This window comes from Pyxicephalus adspersus, chromosome 10, assembly GCF_032062135.1.
Source record: "Pyxicephalus adspersus chromosome 10, UCB_Pads_2.0, whole genome shotgun sequence".
Classification (NCBI taxonomy): Eukaryota; Metazoa; Chordata; class Amphibia; order Anura; family Pyxicephalidae; genus Pyxicephalus; species Pyxicephalus adspersus.
The window spans coordinates 8,658,017-8,679,684 of NC_092867.1; the positions used below are offsets into that span (position 1 = coordinate 8,658,017).

Here is a 21,668-nt window from a genome sequence, read left to right on the forward strand (position 1 = left end):
GCTTTAGTTCCTCACATTTTTATGCAATCTTTTTGTTCAACCCACTGAATTCAAGCTGAAAGTCTGCAGTTCAACTGCATCTGAGTTGTTTCATTTAAAATTAATTGTGGTGATGTACAGAACCAACATTAGAAAAAAGTTGTCTCTGTCCAAATATTTATGGACCTAACTGTAAGTCTATGAAGAAGAGGACAGCGTGGTGCCGCACAATCATTCTTCTCTTCCTAAAGAACGCTTGTTCATTGATCTATCACTGTTTCTTGATCGTTTCTAGCGACAAATAATAAAAGTGTGTATGTAGCCTAAGACTTCAAGAAATCATAGCTAGGGTTAAATGTCTTTTTGTGCAAAGCTCTCTGTGTACTTGTTTTCTCTCCCATAACATGTGAAGATGTTTGCTGTATAAATAAAGAACAACGAAGAAAAAACAGCATGTGAGAAGACTGTGGGAAGCCAAGACTTCCTGTAACCTTCCTGCAACAATGGAAGCCAAGCAAACTTTCCTTTCCTCTGGGTCTGGATGGCAAGGAAAGGACGGATATAGATGTATCCATATCCAAAGAAAAATTGTCACTGGTGCAAAACTTTAATTATTTACCTGCAACCAGAAACCAATGAAAGCATATCTGAGAATAGGTTCAATATCTGCACATTTCTTGGTGTTCTATCCAACAAAGTGGACCTTCCACCATAAAACATACATACTTTCGTCTTCTTGCCTTCCTTGAAATTCAAAGTATTTAAGCCAACATTATCACTCCTCAGAAGACTGTCCTGAAGTCTCCTGTGGAACATTGATAGCCCTGGAAGCTTTAAGAAAGGCTACCGACAGAAAGACAACCTCAACCATGCTAAGTGGGGCATTACCAGGGGGTTGTAGAGGAAGTGGCAAAGGCTTCTTAAACTAAGACAGTAGAATCTGCATCCAAGGAGTGGGAGTTTAGGAGAAGACAATACCAGATTTCCTGGGTAAGTATGTTTTTGCTGGATAGGGGTGCATATGGCAAGTCATTACAATGAGGGCCAATTGCTAGGGTTTACATACACTACAGGGCAGAGTAGAGTCCTAGGCAAAGAAGCAGCCTTGGCCCTTCACTCCTTCAAATGCCATTGATAAGAAATGAAGTAGATATAGGAGAGCCCATGTGCATTGTCTGTACTAAAATGGACCAGTCAGACACCAACCACCCTACAAGTCCATCCTTGCTTTTAAAAGGACAGATTTGCCCAGTTGCACTTTCACCAATGAAGGTTGTAAATGCACTCCTTGGACATCCTAGGTTCTCGTCAAGTTGTGGATGATGTCTAAGTGCAATTCTGAAAATGAATATTAATTATTTATGTATTTGTTCCTGTAGCGCCTTTTAAATATAACAGCATAGCAGATTGGTGTTTTATCATAATCCTACAAATAATGTTATAAATAATAGACTTACTTCTTTGTAGTCAAATGAATTAAACTGCTGTGATTTCAGGAGTTGCCCGAGGAATGCTGAAAAAGAAAAAAAAACGGCAAAAAAAGCACAATGATAATACAAAAAAAACAGAAATATGGTGAATCCATACACTACTCTAGTTCTAACATTTTTCATATATCATCTTCAATTGAGCCCTTTACCTATGTTACAGAGTAATTTGTGATTTATTCTCCCTATGGATATGGTAATCCGAAAAGCAAATTGCTCCGCAACTATCCCAAGAACAGTTGTAGGTTTCCAAAGTTTGTGTCAGGAAATATGTTTGGTTACCTATATTAAAGGGTATGTCAAGCCAAAAACAGTTATCTAGTTTTGTATAGACTGGAGAAGGATTACAATACGTAACTGTTTTTACTGCTATCCCAAACTACGTCAAGTCTTGTTCTTACGGCCATATGTCCCAACTACCCATACCTTTATGCTGCTTGTAGCAGTAACCACCTCTTGCTTCTCAAATATGGAGAAATTAGTTTAATTTTGCCTAAAAACCATGTTCTGCCATGTTCTCCTTTTTTCTAGACCTTGAGGGCTAGGTTCCCTTGATGCCAACCATGATAGTCCCTTTTGTACATTGGTGCAATCATCAATGGGCTGCCTACCACCCATGGCCCATGCATGCCAGTAATAAACTGGATCAAACAGATTTCATTTGTCTGGACTCTGTCATTTGGTCCAACTTGTTGCTAAAACTGTCCCCTACTTTGAGTTTTTGCACAATACATCAGCGTACGCTGCAAACATTTTTACATAATTGTATTTTTAATGCTAATATCATTCTGTTTGCACTGCACTTGGGAGATATACGCACACTGATGAACCAAAGCTTTGTTGATAATATTTGCTTATACTGACAAGCAGAAGACTGATATGCAAACAAGAGTGGGAAAATAGGAGGCAGGTCTATGGAAGATCAGGACTTATCAAGGCAATTGGCCATTATCCAAGGATTGCTTGTTGTAGGCAGGCTCTGGATATGGAAATATGTTGGTATCACTTGTCAAAGGTTGCTAAGTAGCTATAGGTATCTCATCCTATTAACAAGTAAAGGTGGCCATAGATATGTCAATACCATCGTTATAAGATGTGTCAATTCTTGGATAAAAAATGACCGTTGCATGAACTGAAGAGTGGCCATGGCATATGAATTAGGTCATCAAAGGTTCAGTTGTGACATTTTGGTCTTGATGCTTCATATACCAACATCCAACGTGAATTTGGCTGCATCAGAACCTGGGCTCTCCAATCATCAAGGTTATACCTGCTGATGGGGCCATGGTGGACCTCTGCAAAGAGACCAACGCTCCTACAAAGAACCTCTCTACAGCACACTGGCATGGGACTGGCTTTTCCACCCCTTTGCACCCTTTTTTTTTAGGTTTCAAGAACAACTTCACTCTAAACAAAAACGGTTCTCTGTAGCACAAATTTCACCTTCCAGCAATACAGTAATCGATCTGACCCTCCGACCTGCAATGTATGGCTCTCTATAGGGTGGGTGAAGGACAGGGGCAATTAGGAGAGCTCAAACTTTATATCTAGAAATTGCCAGAGGAATCCTAAAGAATCTCTGCAGAATAAACAAAGATTGGTGCCCACTTTAAATTTCTTTTTATGCCATCTGAAGCACAACAAGCTGGAAGAAAAACCCCAGGCAAATGTAGAATTCTCCATTCAGCCAGTTCTGCTCCACTGTTTTTAGCCAAATGATCGTATTTGCATGCAAAACAGGACTCCAGGGTCCATGGAAACAAGACGCATGAGTTGCAGTCTTCAGTAGCGATGGACACAATGCCAAGATCATACCCGAATATTTCCAGTCACCGTAATGAAAGCCTTCAGCACTGGGTAAATCGTTCTGTTCCTCGGCTTACTCTGAATGATGACACTTTGTTATTCCCCTTCTCTGATATATGTAAGCAAATATTTGAAGCTATTTAGGGACCACTAAAAAACTATTTCAACTTCTTGTAGATGTTGGAGAGATAAATAACACTCCAAACCTCGGTAGTTGGACCCGGGAAATATAAGCAATTATTACCGAGTAGAACTCTCCCTGCCAATAAAGTAGAGAGACCAACACATTGGGGGCCATTCACAATAAATGCCACCCAAATGTGTTTCTAAGACACAACACACAGACTACAGCGAGGTACACACTTCCAATAATTATCGTTAGAAAATAAACAATTACGACCGATCAATGATTATGCATGATTATATTTGAATGATCGTATTGTGCACAATTCTGTACATGCTGTAATGATACAATCGTCCAAATATAATCTACCTGTGTACACACGCTAGATACAAATGTTTGTACGATGCAGAGAGCGAAATGTAAAGGAGAAAGTGTAGTGCAGAAACATGTACGATCACTGAACGACTGTACACACAATAGATAGCGAACGATCGTGGGACAATCAGATCTGTTGTGACGGTCATTCATTTCCAACGACAATCCTCGTTCCTCTGCGTCATTGGTTACCTTTTTTGTGAACAATTTTCGGCTATCGGTCACTCATCGTTCGTTTACAACGATAATTATTGGAAGTGTGTACGCAGCTTTACAGTACCTATATTTTTGATGCATTTTGAATGGGCTGCCAAATGCAATATGCAACAATGTGCGTCAATGCCCAAAAACATCCATTGCATTTTGTGTGAATTGGCACTTGGCCTTAAAACCATGTAAAAAAATTAAATTCTTTCTATTTTAATATTGGGATGACCCTATCCCCCTTCTAATTTTCTCCCAGAGAGGGAAAATATCTCTAACCCAAGCTCAGAAGATTTGAACCCAACAGAGGTTTATATCTTTCCCAAATGGTTGTGGTTTGAAATATACTTTTATTTAAACACAACTTAAAAAGTCAGTCTAGTAACAGCCAATTGTTAGAAGAAACACGCTACATACATAGAACATGTACACAGATTTTCTTACATTTATTCCTTGCCCTTCCCTGCCCTGCCCATTGTTTGCATTATTTTATGCATCATTCTACATTACAGAGAAATCATTACAGCAAAATTCATTGCACGCTCGATATTGTGTAACCGACACATACATGATTTATCTGTTTGTATTTCGAAGGGTTCAGAATAGGATATCATGCTACAAAAGGTCTATTTATCAGACCAGGAAAATATAAATCAAATGTATGGAAAACCCTGTCAGTAACTAAATGGGGGCAGCAATGTTTGCAGATACTGCAGCTGGCAAACACTTTTTCTGTTTTAGTTTTATATAAGATGTCCAACCTTTCCCTGCAGACATTTGGTTAGGAAATTGCTGTTATTGTGCACTGAATGGCTCAGGATTGCTTTAAAGTGAACTTTGCCTTTGTTCATTTAAGTTAAGGTTCCACCCAATAAACTTTGGCTGCCGAACCTAACTCCTAATGACAATTCCGGACTGTTGCAGGGCATTTCTGCTGCAGGCTCAACCACAGTGTAATTAATTCTCATTCAAGTGAATAGGAGCGGACGGGAACCATTTTTTGCACGTGACTGCTGGAGATTGTGGCATGGTTCCTAAAAACAAAAAATCACTGTCAATAGGGTTTTTTATTTGGGATATGTTTATTTCCCTAGTAGTTGAACTTGATGGACTTTTGTCTTTTTTCAACTTGACTAACTATGGAACTGTGCAGTTGGAGATTCATGCTGTGCCCGCAGCTGCTTGCAAATCTGGTTACCTGCAAGGCAGTTTCCTGCACCTTAGCACACATCAGCAGTTTGTTGGGCACCCAGGAGCAGCCAACTGCACAGATTCACATCATGGGTGTCAAAGGACCCTAATACCCCACCAAACCTACAGCTGGGCATGGTGATTGCATGGGAGGAAGGTGACAACGTTGCATGGTCCCTATACCTGGACGTAGCGGGTAATTTGCTGGGGAGCAGAAAAATGGAGTGGCAGTGAAAGAAAATAAGCAGCAAAGAAGCAGTCCACTAATTAAACCTAATACATGATTAGTCAAAATTGCCATAAGTTTATGGTATGTTTTTAAAAACTGTCTTGTTGGATTATCTAAAACTTTAAAGACATAAATTTTCTCCGGTAATTAGTAAAACTTTGTAGGATCCATTTAATGCTTTGCTGGCAGCCACAAAGCATAGCTCATCCACCATCATAATTAAAATTTGACAAGGAGAATTGCATAAAATCTGTCGACAGTGGAAACTAATGGAGTTATTTATATAGGTAGAGCATAAATTCCTTTCAATGGGGTAATTGCCAACCCAAATCACAAATAATAATAAATAGAACAAAGAGGAACAAATAGGATTTTTTGGCTATGCGACGTGTATTCAACAATATACTTCAAACAAATACATTAATATTCTGCTGAATAGGCAGAATAATTAGTACAGGATTTTAAGATTTTGATCCAGTTGATTCTCAATCGTCGGTGACTAGCCGTTTCGCTACTTTCCGACATCAAAAAAAAAAAACTTTGTGCAATAGGTGATAAATGTCTAGTTCTGTTAATATTGAAAATCAACTGAACCAAAATCTTAAAAAAAAAAGTCCTGTGCTAATTATTCTGCCCATTCAGCAGAATATTAATGTATTTGTTTGAAATATATTGTTGAAAACACTTCGCATTGCCAAAAAAACCTATTGTTCTATTTATTTAGAAGAATTGTCCTCCTTTCTTTATTCTCCAAATGCATCTTTGGCAATTGTAACCATAAGAGCTTGACCTTTGTTTCGCGGGACCTCAGCCAAAATGCCTCTGGCTTATCTAAGGCTGGAAAATACTGCCAGTTCATTCTCTCCACATCTGACTAAATAAACGGAACGGTCGTAAAAATTGCATGCTCAGTAAAAAGAATGTTTGCAATTTGACTGGTATCCAATTTTTGTGAAAAGCATTAGTCAATCCGGTCCTATGTGTTGGTGATGTACCAGGAACATTGCATGGTGAGGTTTGATCCCTACAAAGGTTGTATTTGCTACAGCTAATTCTATAAGGTGATAATTTAAAGTGAACATCCATCTAATCAGGCTGAATAGCTGTACATGTAGGGAGCCAAAACTTTAGTTACTTCCCATCTCTGATACAAACGAAATTACAGATATCGAACTAAGGAACCTGATATGCACTGCTCAGTTGCAATTTCTGGGAAGTAAGAAGGAGCACACATTACGAGCACACCAGTACAATCCTCAAAATGCATAGTGACAGATTAATAAAATTCTGCTGTTCCTTAGGGGCGGGAGCTAAATTAATAGAAACTGGGGAAAAAAGGGCATTGTCCACAGCAACCAATTGGACAGAAGCTATCATGTTTGTAGCACATGTATAGAAGCATTTAACTGGTTGCTGAAGACTACAACATTTCAGTTTTGTGTTCTACCTGGTGGCGGTCACTGGTTGCTAGTATCGTTCTCTCATACTAAAGCTGAAGGATCAACATGACAGACATACAGCTAGCTATATTATGACAGGACAGTAAAGACAGCCTTCAGATTATCCCAACACTTTTTTACAAAAATAATATACCTAAATTATCTACTTACCGGGTGGAAAAGCATTGCGCTGCACCAGATCCAAATAGGAATGGACCATATCACTGAAAACCTTCATGGCTCCAGTTTCCGGAGCAGCTCCTGGACTGTAAACTGGGTTTGTAAGATTCTGGTACTCCATATCTGTAGTGATCCAAACCAGCTATTGGAAAAAGTCAGTGCGCAGATAAAATGAGACAGCAGTTTATGTAGAAAGTTTATATACTCCGATCACTGAGTCAATGAAGTCACCCAACATATGTTTCTTGTAATATCAACTGTTGTTGTCCAACCAGTTCTTTTTTTGTCCCAAGTTGTCTTTGCCCTGAAGCCAGAAAGTGGGTCGCAGAGAGATCAAAATAATTTTTGTAGACCAAACTTCCTCATAACAGTCAAGTCAACCGGTGGAAACAGGACTTCATTGTAGGTCAAGTCTTTCGAAGTAAAACAGAGTATGATCTTGGTTGAAGCCGAGTCCTTCACTAGAATACAAAGACGTTTTCTCCTAAGTAGTGTTTTCAGTGAAAGTTATGAAAGTGTTTTTCGACTCCTGAATCTTCCAACAGTAGAGGTAGGTGGGGTCTCCTTCCAGAGACCTAAGGATTTCCTGCAATGTGAAAAAATGTGCAATATTTAACAATAGATACAAAGCAGGTTCGTAAGATTGTGGTATAGAGCCCAAAGCCAGTATAGGGAATTTGTCAGCTCAAAATACCATCTTCTACAAGGTTAGACAATGAGATAACGACCCTCCTCCACCCCCAGCATTCCTCAGTCACAGCAAGAGACATCAACAACAACAAAAGAAGAAGCTGCTATGTCCATAGCATTCCACAAACTTCTTGTAAGAGGTGCCTATTGATCTTAGATGACGGTCTTCCAGTCTGGTTAGTTTTTTGAGCTCCAGCAGAAAGGAGAAAGTCGAAAACCGTATATCAGGTTCATATTATTTTACAATATTTCCGCAACAGTTCTACTCTGTCCTATTCCATAGACTTTATTCATTCAAACATGAAAGTTGATCACTTCTTTATTAAGCAGATGCGATGATGACCATGCTAGCTTAAGGACCTCTTTATCCAGCTAATGAAGATCACATTGGCCTGAAGGCTTCTTCATCAGGATGATAAAATGGTCTTCACATAGCATGAAGAATGGGTCCTGGGAGACCCTAAAATATTAAATCAACATTCATGTTTGCATTAAAGCAGCCTGCAGGTGCCATATCCTATACATGCACCTGTGATGGGAACTGGTAATTGCTATACACCATGGTTGACTTTATTAAGGTTTGCAGTGGGAATACCAAAAATACTCAACAGATCCAAACAAATATGGCCACACAATGCAATGAGGTGTCTTCAGCTCTGATAAGGTTGGTCGATCCATCTGCTAAATGTATCTATCGAGCAAGGAACTACTGTATATCTATATAGGGTTAGGAACAATCATTATATTTATGCATTGTGCAGACAATGTGGATATCAGCCAACACTTTGAAGCACAATAGCAATCTACTCGCAAAATTTTTCCTGGTTGGTTGTTCATTCATTTTGCCCTTCTGACCATACAATCCGACCTCTAAAATGCTCAAAAAGTGCAGTAAACATGCATCAGCCTGACCTAGTACGTATTCAACCTGCAGAGATAGAAGAGGAGGCATCTCGCTTGAGAAAATCCAATGCAAGTGCTGAGAAGCCTGTTCTGTTCTATGGAGAGGGGAGGGGGAAAGGAAGAACAAGAAATGCCCCTGCTGTGTCCTTCCTAATAGTAAACAATAGTGGCAGTAGGCAGTCTTTCATTTAGGTATCGGGCACTATGAAATGCTAAACATCTGTATCAACTCAACCAGGGTTCCTATAGAGCAGGGGTGGGGAAACTTTTTCACTGAGGGGCCACAATGTGTTCTAAAGTTTTCCAGAGGGGCCGGGCCGTTGGGAGAGTGGGCAGGGTTATGCCATCATCACGCCACTCAATGTGACGTCATGATGGCATAACCCCGCCCACTTTCCCATCGCAGTTCCCATCGCCCACTTCAGCGGAGCCGCTGAAGTAGAGAGAGAGTTCAATGGGCCAGATGAAAAAGCCTAACAGGCTGTATATGGCCCGGGGGCCATAGTTTGCCCATGCCTGCTCTAGAGGTTACTAGGGGTTCCATTAGCAATAAGCCTGTTAAGATCAGATTAAGTGACACCAATGATCTTTTTAGCTATCTGTAAGGGTGGCATTCTTCTCAATGGGCAGGAATGTAAGAAGAATTCTTCCTACTGACCACCATGCTAACATACTGTGAGCTGAGGATATAGTAATTATAGCCGGGGTTCCATGAAGTCCTAAATTTTCTTTCAAGGGTTCCTCCATGTAAAAAGGTCTAAAAACACGGTCCTAGATGATGTTTTAGGCTACCAAAAGAACTCCCTCTTTACTGAAATAGCACCGCTAATAGTATTGGATCTGCATCTTTGAAACAGTCCAGGCAAAAGCAGAGAGGCCGCTGATCTATAGACGGAAGTAATGCCAGGAATTGTAGTAGCCCGGGGCGAGCTGCAATTAATATTTAGGATTCCTTTGGGGCCAATCCTGCTCTACGGGATTCTCTTATGGACAAACAGGAGTTGCAAGAGAGCTTTTTATTATCAGGACAAACCAGGATACAAAGGGCAGACAGAGCAAGACTGGTATTGAAGGGTTGCAGTGTGGTCACCATATCCCAATAAAGGGAAGTGAAATAAGACTGAAACATTTAGTGTTATCATTGGGTCATCTAGGGGTCAGCTGTGGAGTAACAGTGAGAAACTGCATGAAACAGCGGTCATCCCACACAGAGATGTTGTGACATGTTAGAGATCTTCACCCAAAAGAAAACTGGTGAAGATTCCAAGCATTGTTTGGAATCAGATGGGCACTGACTTTACGTAGGTGAATGCAAATTAAATTAATATTATTATTAATAAACAGGATTTATATAGCGCCAACATATTACGCAGCGCTGTACATTAAATAGGCGTTGCAAATGACAGACTAATACAGACAGTGATACAGGAGGAGAGGACCCTGCCCCAAAGAGCTTACAATCTAGTAGGTGGGGGAATTTACAGTGCTTAAAGACATGACACCCGAACCGGGAGACCAGATAAGTTCTATGAACCTCCACCAGAAAGCACCTGCTTATAATTTTAAGGGTGATTGTACAGAACGAGGAGCTTTTTTCACTATTTTGTCCAAAAAACTCATATCTAAGCATGACCGCCCTTTACTCGAACCTTACATGTATAGCCCAGTGTGGTGGGATTCCATCAGCATGTCAGACCAACCTCTATGGATGTTTCTCAACCTGATTCCAGGATCCCGAGGGTTCCTCCAGAGGTTTCTGGGGGTTCCTTTACCCTCCCTAGAGGTAACCCCGAGTGCGACTCGTGATAGAAAAAAGTTGCTAAAAGCAGTAACCCAGAGTCACCCCAGGTAGGTAAACCTATGGAAGGTAATAGTAAATACAGGGCTTACCTGATCCGCCGGCATCCTGCGTCATCCATCACCGCAATCTTCGTCTTCTCTCTTCTTCCCGCCGGCTTTAGCATCCGATGAGTCACCGGGGAGTTCCCGGTGACGTTGGTGCGTGTGTACGTTGCCGGCGGGACAGGGCGGGAAATTCAAAATCCATTTGTATTGCATTCAATACAAAATAACTGTATTGAATGCAATACATTGGATTTATATGTGTAAAAGCAGTACATTGTTTTCAAGAGCATTTATTTTACAGTATATATAATAGTATAATATGTAGTTTAATACGTAATATGAGTATAATATGTATTAAAAAAAAAAACTGACTCAGTTTAACAGAAAACAATGATATTTTGGTTATTTGTAAGGGTGGCAGCCTTCTATTTGGCTAGCAATGTAAGAGACATTCTTCCTATTGACTACCACACTAATATGATGCGATCTGTGGATATAGTAATTATAAAAAGGGATTACCTGAAGAGCTGAATATTATCTCCACAGTGTTCCCATGTTAAAGAAAGTCAAGAAACACTGCTGTATAGCCCAGAGCAAATGGAGCATTGCCTGTAGGTACCAGTAATTCTATATTTAATTCTTCCAGGGAATTCAGAATAAAAGATGTCCATTTACCTGGTTTCAGACTTCTTCATTTGCTAGTTTCGTCTTTACTCCACTTTTCAAGCCTCATTGTCTCTTATTTCCTTTTTATATTATTTGCTCAGTATACACAATATTCTGCTTCCCCTCTTTTACTCCATATACCAGCACAGCTTGACAACCTTCATTTACCTTTTTTTGTGCTTTCAGTGTGACTGTCATTTCCTGCTCTACGCGTTCTACAATGAACACAGGAAGAGCTTGCATAGGTCTATATGTTTTATTTATCATTGCAGATTTCAGGATGTTCTTTTTGATGTGGTGTTTTTGCTGAGATGCAATGCTCATGACAGAACAATGACTAAGCCTCACCTACCGTTCAGGACAAAAAGATTTGCAGAACCTAAATGGCATGTATACAAATTAGCTTACATATCTATTAAATGTTTCTGGAGGGTCAATTGTAAAAATGTATTTCTATTTCTCGCACAATGCGTAAAGGTTGCTGACGACTGCTCTATACACTATTTATACTTAAAGCAGAAATTTCACATGCAAAAATTGTGAGCAGGCAGAAATGTTATTTGAACACAAAGCATTTGCATTGAATCTGTGAGATGATAAAAACAGAAATTTAGCAAATCTCAGATCTCAGTCGGCTCCATTTGTGAAACAGGGAATTTGACATTCCCTTAAACATTACCTGGTGGAAATTATTTGAAACATATAGAGCTGGAAGATTCCCATAAGGGAATGTTAGAGGGAATATCTGATTCTCCGTTTTATAATTAAAGCCCAGTGATTTGTTTTTTTACACCAAATACATTTCCTGCAAACTTTTTTCCACCATAGCACATGCTGTACTTTTGTAAACTTCCTGCTCCTCCAGTATTGCAGTGCCAGGAGCAAAACAAGATACCTGATATGTATAAGAATGTCATAACATATAACTCACATTTATATGAGAATGCTGGGGAAATCACCAGAAAAAAGAATAAAGGAGGAACCATAGAGCTTTCAGCAGCAGCAAAGGACACACAAAAGTTTTTAACATTTGCCTGGACTCATGGGGGTGTTAAACGTCCACTAAATACTGTGCATTACCAATATTGTGAACAAGGCTCCACGGCTCCAATTCTGAAGTCCTTGCAACCAAGCACAATGCATGGAATATATCAAAGTGATTGTAATAGAGGGAACAAGTAGGTGAGGCCTTGTGAAAGAAACATTAATTGACGTGTTTAGGTATTGTATGTGTTCTTTGAAGGTATAGAAAATGTTCACGTAAATAAATACGAAAACAAAAAGCACAGCATGAAAAAAAGATTTACTTTCTCCTAAACTCAATGTATATCACTCGCTATTCTGGTATTTCAAGGCGTTTGTGAATAAATGAACAACCCTGACAATGCTACAGATCAGTGATTACCAAGCAGGGTTCTGTGGACCCCCAAGGTTCTTCCAGAAGGGTTCCTTCAGCTTTGATCCCCCATGAGATGATACCTGCAAGACTAAACTCTGGCTCTTGGATAAAACAAAGGTGTCTGTAAGGGTGGAATTCCGATCATTACTTAAAGGGGGCATTCTTACCTTCTGCAACCAATGCAAAAGGCTTTTTTTTCCCCATTAATTATAGCAGAGGTTTTCAGGCATCCTAAAATTCTAGGTGCCTGAGGCATAAAAAGGTTGCACTAGATCACCAGTGCCTTATATTATTGTCATTTTTTCACATCCCCTCGGCCAATCTCCTGGAACCTTGTGCACGTCTTCCAGAGACCTTCTGAATGATCCTTCAAAGACTCCTGGAGCTTATCTCCATCTTCTCAACCCAAAATTCTAAACACATAACTGAAATACACACATGAACTATTTTATCCAACAAAAGGATTCATCATTTTCTTCAGCCACCTTTGTAATTCAGGTGCCTTTTTCAAAGAGCAGGACTTATATTCTATATATATAAGTGACTCCATCAAGAAAAGCCAGTTTCTTGCAGCAAACCTATTATGTTCACCTATGTGGTGGTCCATGCCTTCTGCTTTATCTCTCTCCAGCACTGCAGCCAATTCTGAAGTTTAGGGTGCCATGGTGCTCATTGCACGCAATGGTTCCTTCTTTGGAACCCTACACCACCGTCATATATTGCATAGACATAGAGATTGGGGGAAGGAACCCCGGCCAACATTAAGAGCCATTGGCACCCAACACTCCCAAAAGTGTGGCATGCTGGAAAGTCCAAAGAAGGCTTTTGCTTTGAATGTGAAGATGGAGACATGGGCCAACCAAAGAGTATACTAGCTATTCTCTTGCAGGGACTTGGCTTTTTTTAGACCCCACAGAGTCATTTTAAAGTTTGGGAATACCTTAGTGTCACCCAGCTCACTGCAAACAATACACTACTTAGGTGGCTGATGGTTTAAGGAGTGATTTCACTGAGCCACCCAGGATTCCTCCTATAGTATAATAAACACATATAGTTTATTCAACTATATATTGATGAAAAATGCTTAGGAAACTTAGCATATCCTATCATTGTGTCATTAGGACAATATAAATGGGTCAATGGACAGAATAAATGTTTACGTCCTCATAGGCACATGATTCATGGCCCTGCAAATAAGATTACAAGATCTTTGTTGTCTTACTGATCACTATTATTCTTCCTATTCTTGTTTAATTGATTGCATCATTAAAACAATGTTGAAACATTCCAACAAAGGTTAGTTCACTAGAAACACGTTCCATCTCTTGGAAGGCGATGTTGTCTTATTTAGAAATGATAAAAGCCGGGGGAGGATGAATGGTTGGCGGGGGAGCGTTGCAGTACCAATCTGTGTCTGCCTTATAAGCTGTTCAGACCTGGAATGTACAGGTTGGCAGAGGAAGAAAAACAAAGTCTGGAGATTCTCATATGAAGTCTGTTCCTTCTAATCTGTCAAGGAGAAGAATGCTGGATAATATGACTATAGAGGGAGCAGGATATGCAAGGCTATGGGTAGAGTGATATGAAAAAATAGGAACTAAAAGAAAGGGAGTCCTGAAATATAGGATTTTGTATAATAGAGAATTGGACTACGTGTACATAATAAGGGATATGTAGAGATAGGGATTATGTATAAAAGGAGGGGGAACCCTGAAATACATTGTATAGAGGGAGAAGAATGATGGACAACAGGACTATGTGTAATATGTAATGATAGGGACTATGTATAAAAGGAGAAGAATAATGGACAATTGGACTATGTGCAGAGGTAAAGGGATATGAAAATATAGGAGGATGTTAAAAAGGAGAGGGATCCTAATTTTTAGGGATTTTGCATAGAGGGAGAAGAATGATGGATGATTGGCGTAGGTGTACAGGGAAAGGAATAGGAAAAGATAGGGAATATTTATCAATGAAAGGGAGTCCTGAAATATACCGTAGAGATATTGTATAGAGGGAGAAGAATGCTGGACAATTGGACTATGTGTACGGAAAAGGGATATCTAAAGATAGGGAATATATATAAAAGAAAGGGAATCTTGAAACATAAGGACTTTGTATAAAGGGAGAAGAATGCTGGACAATAGAACTATGTGCAGAGGTAAAGGGAAATGAAAAGATAGGAGGATATTTAAAAGAAGAGGGATCCTGAATTATAGGGATTTTGTATAGAAGGAGTAGAATGCTGCAGAATAGGACTATGCATAAAGGGAATAGACGCTGGAAGATAGGACTATGTGTATAATTATAAGGATGGAGGAAGAAAGAGTTTCTTGTAGAGGGAAAGAGATCCTGGAAAACTGGAGTTTGTTTAGATGGAAAGGAATACTGGAAGAAGGGACTATGTGTAAAGTAAGAAGGATGCTGGAAGATAGGACTATATGTAGATGGTAAGGGATGCTGAAAAAAATAGAAGGTGAATAGAAGGAAAGGGAAACTTAAAAAAAAAAACTATATGTATAGAGAGATGAATACTGAAAGATAGAACCAAGGGTAACAAGAAGGACTGAAAGACAGGGACTATGTAGACATGTATAAAGATAGAAGAATGCTGGAAGATAGGACTATATATGATGACTATGTTTTGGTGAAAACAGTTTTGAGATAGGAGTGCAGATAAAGGGAGAGGGAAGCTGGATATAGGACTATGTGTAAAGTACATGTAAAGAGGAGTGTAGGAGTACATGTAAAGAGATACGGGATTTAGTACAATGTGCAGAAGAGGGATATTGGTTATAGGACTAGGTAATAGGAGAAAAGGGAAGATAGGACAATGTGTAGTATTCAGAATATAGGACAATGTGTTGTGGCAGAGGGTTATTGGATTTACAACTATGTATAAAGGGAAAAGTATACTACCCATACTAAGGATATAAAGGGAAAACAATAGGATTATGTGCAGAGGGATTCTGGATATAGGTAAAGGTAAAGGGATAATGAAATATAGAACTATGTTTGGAGGCCGATACTCATACATAGGACTATTGTGTTTGTGAAGAAGATTTTTAGATAAATTACTATGTATAAAGTGATGATGGAAGATAGAAGTACAGGTAAAGGGATGCTGGATATGATATTATGTGCAGAAGAGGGAGATGTATACTGGGTATAGGACTATGTATAGAGGACGAGGGGTACTTAAAGATAGGACCATGTGTTAATGAAGAAGGATTCTAGATATAGAACTTTGTACAGAGGAAAGATGGAAGATAAGAGTACATGAAAAGAGATACAATGTGCAGAAGAGGGATATTGGATATAGGACTAGGTATTAAGAGAAAAGGGAATATAGGACAATGTGTAGTATTCAGAATATAGGACTATGTGTTCTGGCAGAGGGTTATTGGATATACAACTATGTATAAAGGGAAAAGGATACTAAGGCTAGGACTATGTGTATGAGGACTATGGATTCTGGATATGGGACATGGGATATGTGTAGAGGGACAGGGATTCTGGGTATACAAATAGAAAGGGAAACGTATACTATGTATATTAAGGATAGAAAGGGGAAAACAAAAGGACTATGTGTAGAAGGACTGTGGATATAGAACTATGTGAAAGGGATATTGGAAGATAGAATGGTGTATAGAATAATGACAGAAGATAGGACATACCGTATTTTTTGCCGTATAAGACGCACTTTTTCTTCCCCAAAACTGGGGGGGAAAAGTTAGTGCGTCCTATACGACAAAGGTGTGATAAAATAATTAAAATAATATACTCACCCGATACCCGATCCTGCGTGTGTCTCTGGCTGCAGCAGCGTCTGTCTCCTCTTCTCTCTGGCAGCAGCACCTGTCTTCTCCTGTCTGTAAAGCAGAGCGAAAGAAGCTGGCACAGCGCCACCTGCTGTTTCCTGTCCTAACTGCCGTACAGTGGAAAAAAAGAGTGATCAGAAGGGGAATTTGAATGACAGAGTGATCAGAAAGGAATTTTGAATGACACAGAGTGATCAGAAAGGGAATTTGAAAGGCATAGAGTGATCAGAAAGGGAATTTGAAAGGCATAGAGTGATCAGAAAGGGAATTTGAATGGCACATGAGTGATCAGAAGGGGAATACCGGTATGAATGGCACATGAGTGAGTTTTTTTTCTAGATTTTCCTCCTTTAAAATTGGGTGCGTCTTATATTCCGGAGCGTCTTATACTGCGAAAAATACAGTAATACTATTTGCAGAAGAGATAGATACTGGAATAAAGAACTATGTGTAGAACAAGAAAGATACTTAGGATAGGACTATGTGCTAATGAAGAGGGATTCCATAAATATGATGTATAGAGGTATGATGGATTATAGGAGTATATGTAAAATGCTGGATGTAATAATATTTAAAGAAGAAGGAAAGGGATACTGAAAGATAAAACTATGCATACAGACTCTGTGTTTTTGGAAAAGGATTCTGGATATAGGATAATGGGTATAGGGATGTAAGATATAGAATTATGTGGAGAGGGATACTGGATATAGGACTATGTGCAGAAGGATCGGATTTATTCACATCTATTTAAGTTTTGGCACGGACAAACAATTCCTGTCCCAAAAACAATCCCAGGTTGACATTTTTCCTTCTGCTTTACTAATTTGTTTTGAAAATGAAAGTCACAAAGAGAAACAATAACTAAATGACTCATTCTGTCGATCTTATCAAAAACTGCAAATTAAGAGGAAAAAAATTACATATGACTGGTGGAGTGGCTGGCCTGGAGTTCGGGCTCCATGAAGTTATCGTGATTTGCAGGAGACTCAGCCAGGAAGAACGCCGGCTCCAGCTGGGGGATTTGCAGGGTTAGGGGATGTGTTAGAACAGGGGAGGAACTATACAAGGAACCCAAGCCCAGGGTGCCAAATGTCCAAATATATAAAAAGAAGCCATAAAAATAGGCAACACAATAAAGCTGAATTACGGGCAGATATCAAACGCAGCATTTATTCAATCTGTGTATCCATTAGAAAGTTTAGTATTAGCTTCTACATTTTATTATTATTATTATTATTATTAATAAACAGGATTTATATAGCACCAACATATTACGCAGCGCTGTACATTAAATAGGGACATAGGTAGAGAGAAGGGCTGGGCTCTGAAGCCATGGCTCTACTTTGCATATTCCAGGTAAGGTGCCTTTGAGCCCTGGAAATTAAGTGAAGCGGCAAGATGTTCGTTAAAAAAAGAAAAGTAAATACCATGTGAACTGAGGTTTACATTACAGGAAAAGATTAGAAATGTTATTGCCAAAACAGGAGAAAAACATCAGTTTCGACTTGTGATGGATAAAAAAGGTTTCGTTATCAAACCAGGCTCAGAATATTTTAAGAGCAACACGCAAACCAAAAGCAAACACAAACTGTTTGTAGGAAGGGTGTGTGTCATGCAGCACCAAGATTACCGGGATTAGGATATATAATATTGCCGAGGGCAGAGTCCACAGCACCCCACCGCAATCCATAACACCAGACCGGGTGCACATTGTACTGGGGTAATCTCATTGGATGGTTACAGCAAACCCCACTGAACAAGATAGACAATCATGGGAGAACGTGGGTGATCCAGCAAAGGATTTATGAAAAGTCATTTGATATTAGTTGGTAAATGTTTTCAGTCCTAGACCAGATCTATTCCAGGTTTAGTGGATCACCCGGGTTCTTCCATGATCTTCTCCAGTCTTGGAGACCTTTAATCAATCTGGTCTAATTCTTCCTGTCCCTGTAACCCAAATATTACCGGTTTTTGGGACTCTTCCCATAACCCTCATGCCAACTCTTCCTGTAACACCAATATTCCTCCCTGTGACCCCCAGATTAACCCTTACTATTATCCTAACGTTAACCATTCTAGAACCTTTAATCTAATCCTACCTAACGACCACACACCAAACTTCACAGCAATCCATTCTACCTCCCTTCCTGTAACACCAATCACCCCTGTAACACCCACAATAGCCTCCCTATTACCCTAACACTAACCCTTCCTGTAACCCATTGCATGATAATTGGTAAATGTTGCTCATTGTGTAATTTGTATTTACCCCCTGATATGTTTGTAAAGCCCTCCAATGAATACATTGTGCCCCCCCCTCCCAGTAACTGATGCAGCAAGGTCACATTTTATTGCACCGGGCCCCATGCATGGCAGATCATGCACACAGTTATAATGGGTTTGGATGACTCTTGTCATGCCTGGATGTAGATAGGGGCTATACTACATGAGTAACCCCAGGCTATGCACAGATATATGGTCTTTGATTGATATGCCCCGATCACCACTTTAGACGCCAAGTTTGCAAGAGTGGAATGATGGATACAAATGAATCGGCCAAGTCCACCATGTTTAACAATGACAATTAGTTATTGTAATAAAGTGCACAAAACTTTCTGAACCGCACTCACTGTATTTTATTGTGATCAAAGCTTGGCTCGCCAACGTACAAAATCTCTCTGTGCCATTATAGATGCCGTGATTAGACTTCAGAATAGGCGTGCCGATCTATTTTCAGATCATTTTGTGTCTTGAAATTTCATGTTTTACAGGAAAAGGCTGGGCTGGAGGTATTATTGGAATTTTTAGGTGTCAAATTCTGTATTTTATATCTTCCTCGGGGTTGGGTTAGGCTTTTTTATTACTATTTATAGTTATACTTTCAGTTTTAAAGTGAAACCTTAGGGCCCATGCAGGCACTGCAGAGAGAGCCACATATCAGAAAACACACCCCAAGGCAAAAGAAAACCATAGCATTGCATCTTTTCTTAAACCAAAACTCCAATTTTGATTTATGGAGTCATGATTCTATTTTTTTTCCCCATGACCATTACAGCTCAATGTTCTGAATGCGAGACACTTCTGTGTTCTCTCTAATGACAACATCTGTGTGAAAACGTCCAATTGTGCATCATTTAATCTCAGCAACCACCATCATGTTATTGCCCCTCTGTAATCCTTGGTACTACATTGGTGGCACAGCCAGTGGACTTTCCTGTTGGCCAAACCGGCACAGCGGCCATGCTGCTGTTTAACTAGGATTTTGTGATAAGGAGCATTGTCCAGGAGCGGGGGAGCGAGCTGTAGGAAATGTTCTGAAAATATATGCCCCTATAAAGCCCACAAACACGTTCTGAACTGAGAAAAGAGTTCCTCCTATTAGTCATATGTGAAACACCAATAATGTTTAGCAAAGCAGATTGGAACAATGTAGAAAGTGCATTTCCGTTTTAAAGCTCAACTCTTGCCAAACCTCTTCATTTCTCATGTAGGTGTCAATGGAACAGTGAGATAATATTTTCAGTAACGTCACAGACAAAAAAAAAACAGAAATGAGAAGTTCCTCCTTCTGACTTTATACCAAAATTACAAGCCATTGGCTGAAGTTGGGATCTAAGGTTAATTTTAGACATGGTAAGCCTCAGTGGTCTACAGCACACTCAACCATGCTCCGAATAAACTATTTGGGACTATGTGGTTATGTTGCAGTGGTTTGCAATGCAGTTCCTGGAAGGGACTTGTAAATTCTGTCCCTTAAGTTGTCAGTAACTTTAATTCACCTAAATGCAGACTCATTGAGGTTGTTGCTAGAAGACTGGACAGCAACCACACTCTTCAAATGCTGTGGTTGACTCTAAAAAAACTGCTCCCGGGGTTATATAGGAGCGTCCAGGAGTGGCCAACCATTCATTTTAGACCACAAATCTGTAAAAGGCCTAATGGCTCCATCAGTTTTTTGTTAGTACTTGATGGAATGGGGAAGTGGTAGGACCTCTGGTATGTATCCTTTAGTATCTGGAGTGACACTCCTAATTATCCCCAAGGACTCCTCCAATTTTATCAGCCTGGTACACTCCCCCTGTCCAATATTGCCAATCCTTTATAAATGGGGACCCTATGTTCCCTTATAACAAGTTTTATGATTCTTTTTGCCACTTTTCTTCTTGCAAACTTAGATGGTAATTGCTGCCCAAGTTCTGAGTCTTCTCAGAAAAAAATTGGTAGATTTTATAATTCACTTTCTACGCTAGAATATCTCAGAAGAACTGGGAACTCCAGAAATCCAAGGTGGTCAGGAACAATGATAGAGCTTGCTGCGGGAGTCTCTAAGAGCCTTCACTCAGCCCAGTCCATATACTATATATTTACTGACCCTATAGGAACTCATTGACTTATTATCTTCTGGCATCTTTCCCTATAGGTGAGTAGTATATTCCAGGATTCCTGAAGTCATATTGGAACAGGTGACATTTCCTGCTGTATAATACAAGCAATCACTCTCCAATTACATATTAGAGCATTGTTATTGGTATATCGCATTACCCAGGTGAAAGAGCACATTTAAGCTTTTCTTCCTTCATCAATGTACATGGAATATAACAAGAGAATTCTCGGTGTACTTCCAGGCTGCAACAAAGGACAAATGACTGTTGTACCAAGCAAAATAACATAATCCAGGGACTTTGGGGCAGCTCTATGGGTCTCCTCATCACAATAACTTCTAGGGGCTTTGGAACTCCAGACAAACGGCTAAATATGAGTTTTGCCAAAGGATTGGTGGCTCTGTCTGGGCACATTTTTGATTTATTCACTCTTACCACACAGCAATTTCTCCAATGGGACACAGACAATAGGAAATATTTTAACAAAATACTAATGCCTTGCTTTGCTGCTTTTTAGGTAGAAAAGGTTTTCCTTGAATGTTCCTTGACGAATTAAAATGTTATTGAATCCTCTGCGTAAAAGCAAGCAGAGGCAGCAAATTGGTAATGGGCATATCAGGTGTGTAATTGATTGTTTCTAATATGGTTAAATTCGGAAATAATAAAAAACGATAAAAGTTGGGTACTTGTCATACCAACTGGTACCATGGTTATATTCTGACCATGCCGACTGGTACATTTATGTACTCATTACACCAACAGGTACCATAGGTATGTTCTATTCATGCTACTGGTATCAGTAATATGTTCTCCTAATACAACTGGTACCATGGTCAAGTTCTGCTCATACAAACTGGTACCATGGTCATGTTCTGCTCATACAACTAGTACCATGGTCATGTTCTGCTCATACAACTGGTACCATGGGCATATTCTGCTCATACAACT

General features: G+C 39.6%; 1 protein-coding gene across 1 annotated transcript in view; it reads right to left on the bottom strand.

The window, feature by feature from the left end:
• LOC140339909 (prominin-1-A-like) overlaps positions 1–21,668 on the bottom strand; it is a 63,641-nt gene that overhangs the window by 31,484 nt on the left and 10,489 nt on the right. Inside the window, exons 2-3 of the mRNA XM_072424823.1 lie at positions 7,006–7,600; positions 1,437–1,492 (exon numbers count right to left, since the gene is read on the bottom strand). Coding sequence (XP_072280924.1) covers positions 1,437–1,492; positions 7,006–7,135 — 186 coding nt within the window. The 5' untranslated portion in view covers positions 7,136–7,600. The remainder of the gene's footprint in view (positions 1–1,436; positions 1,493–7,005; positions 7,601–21,668) is intronic.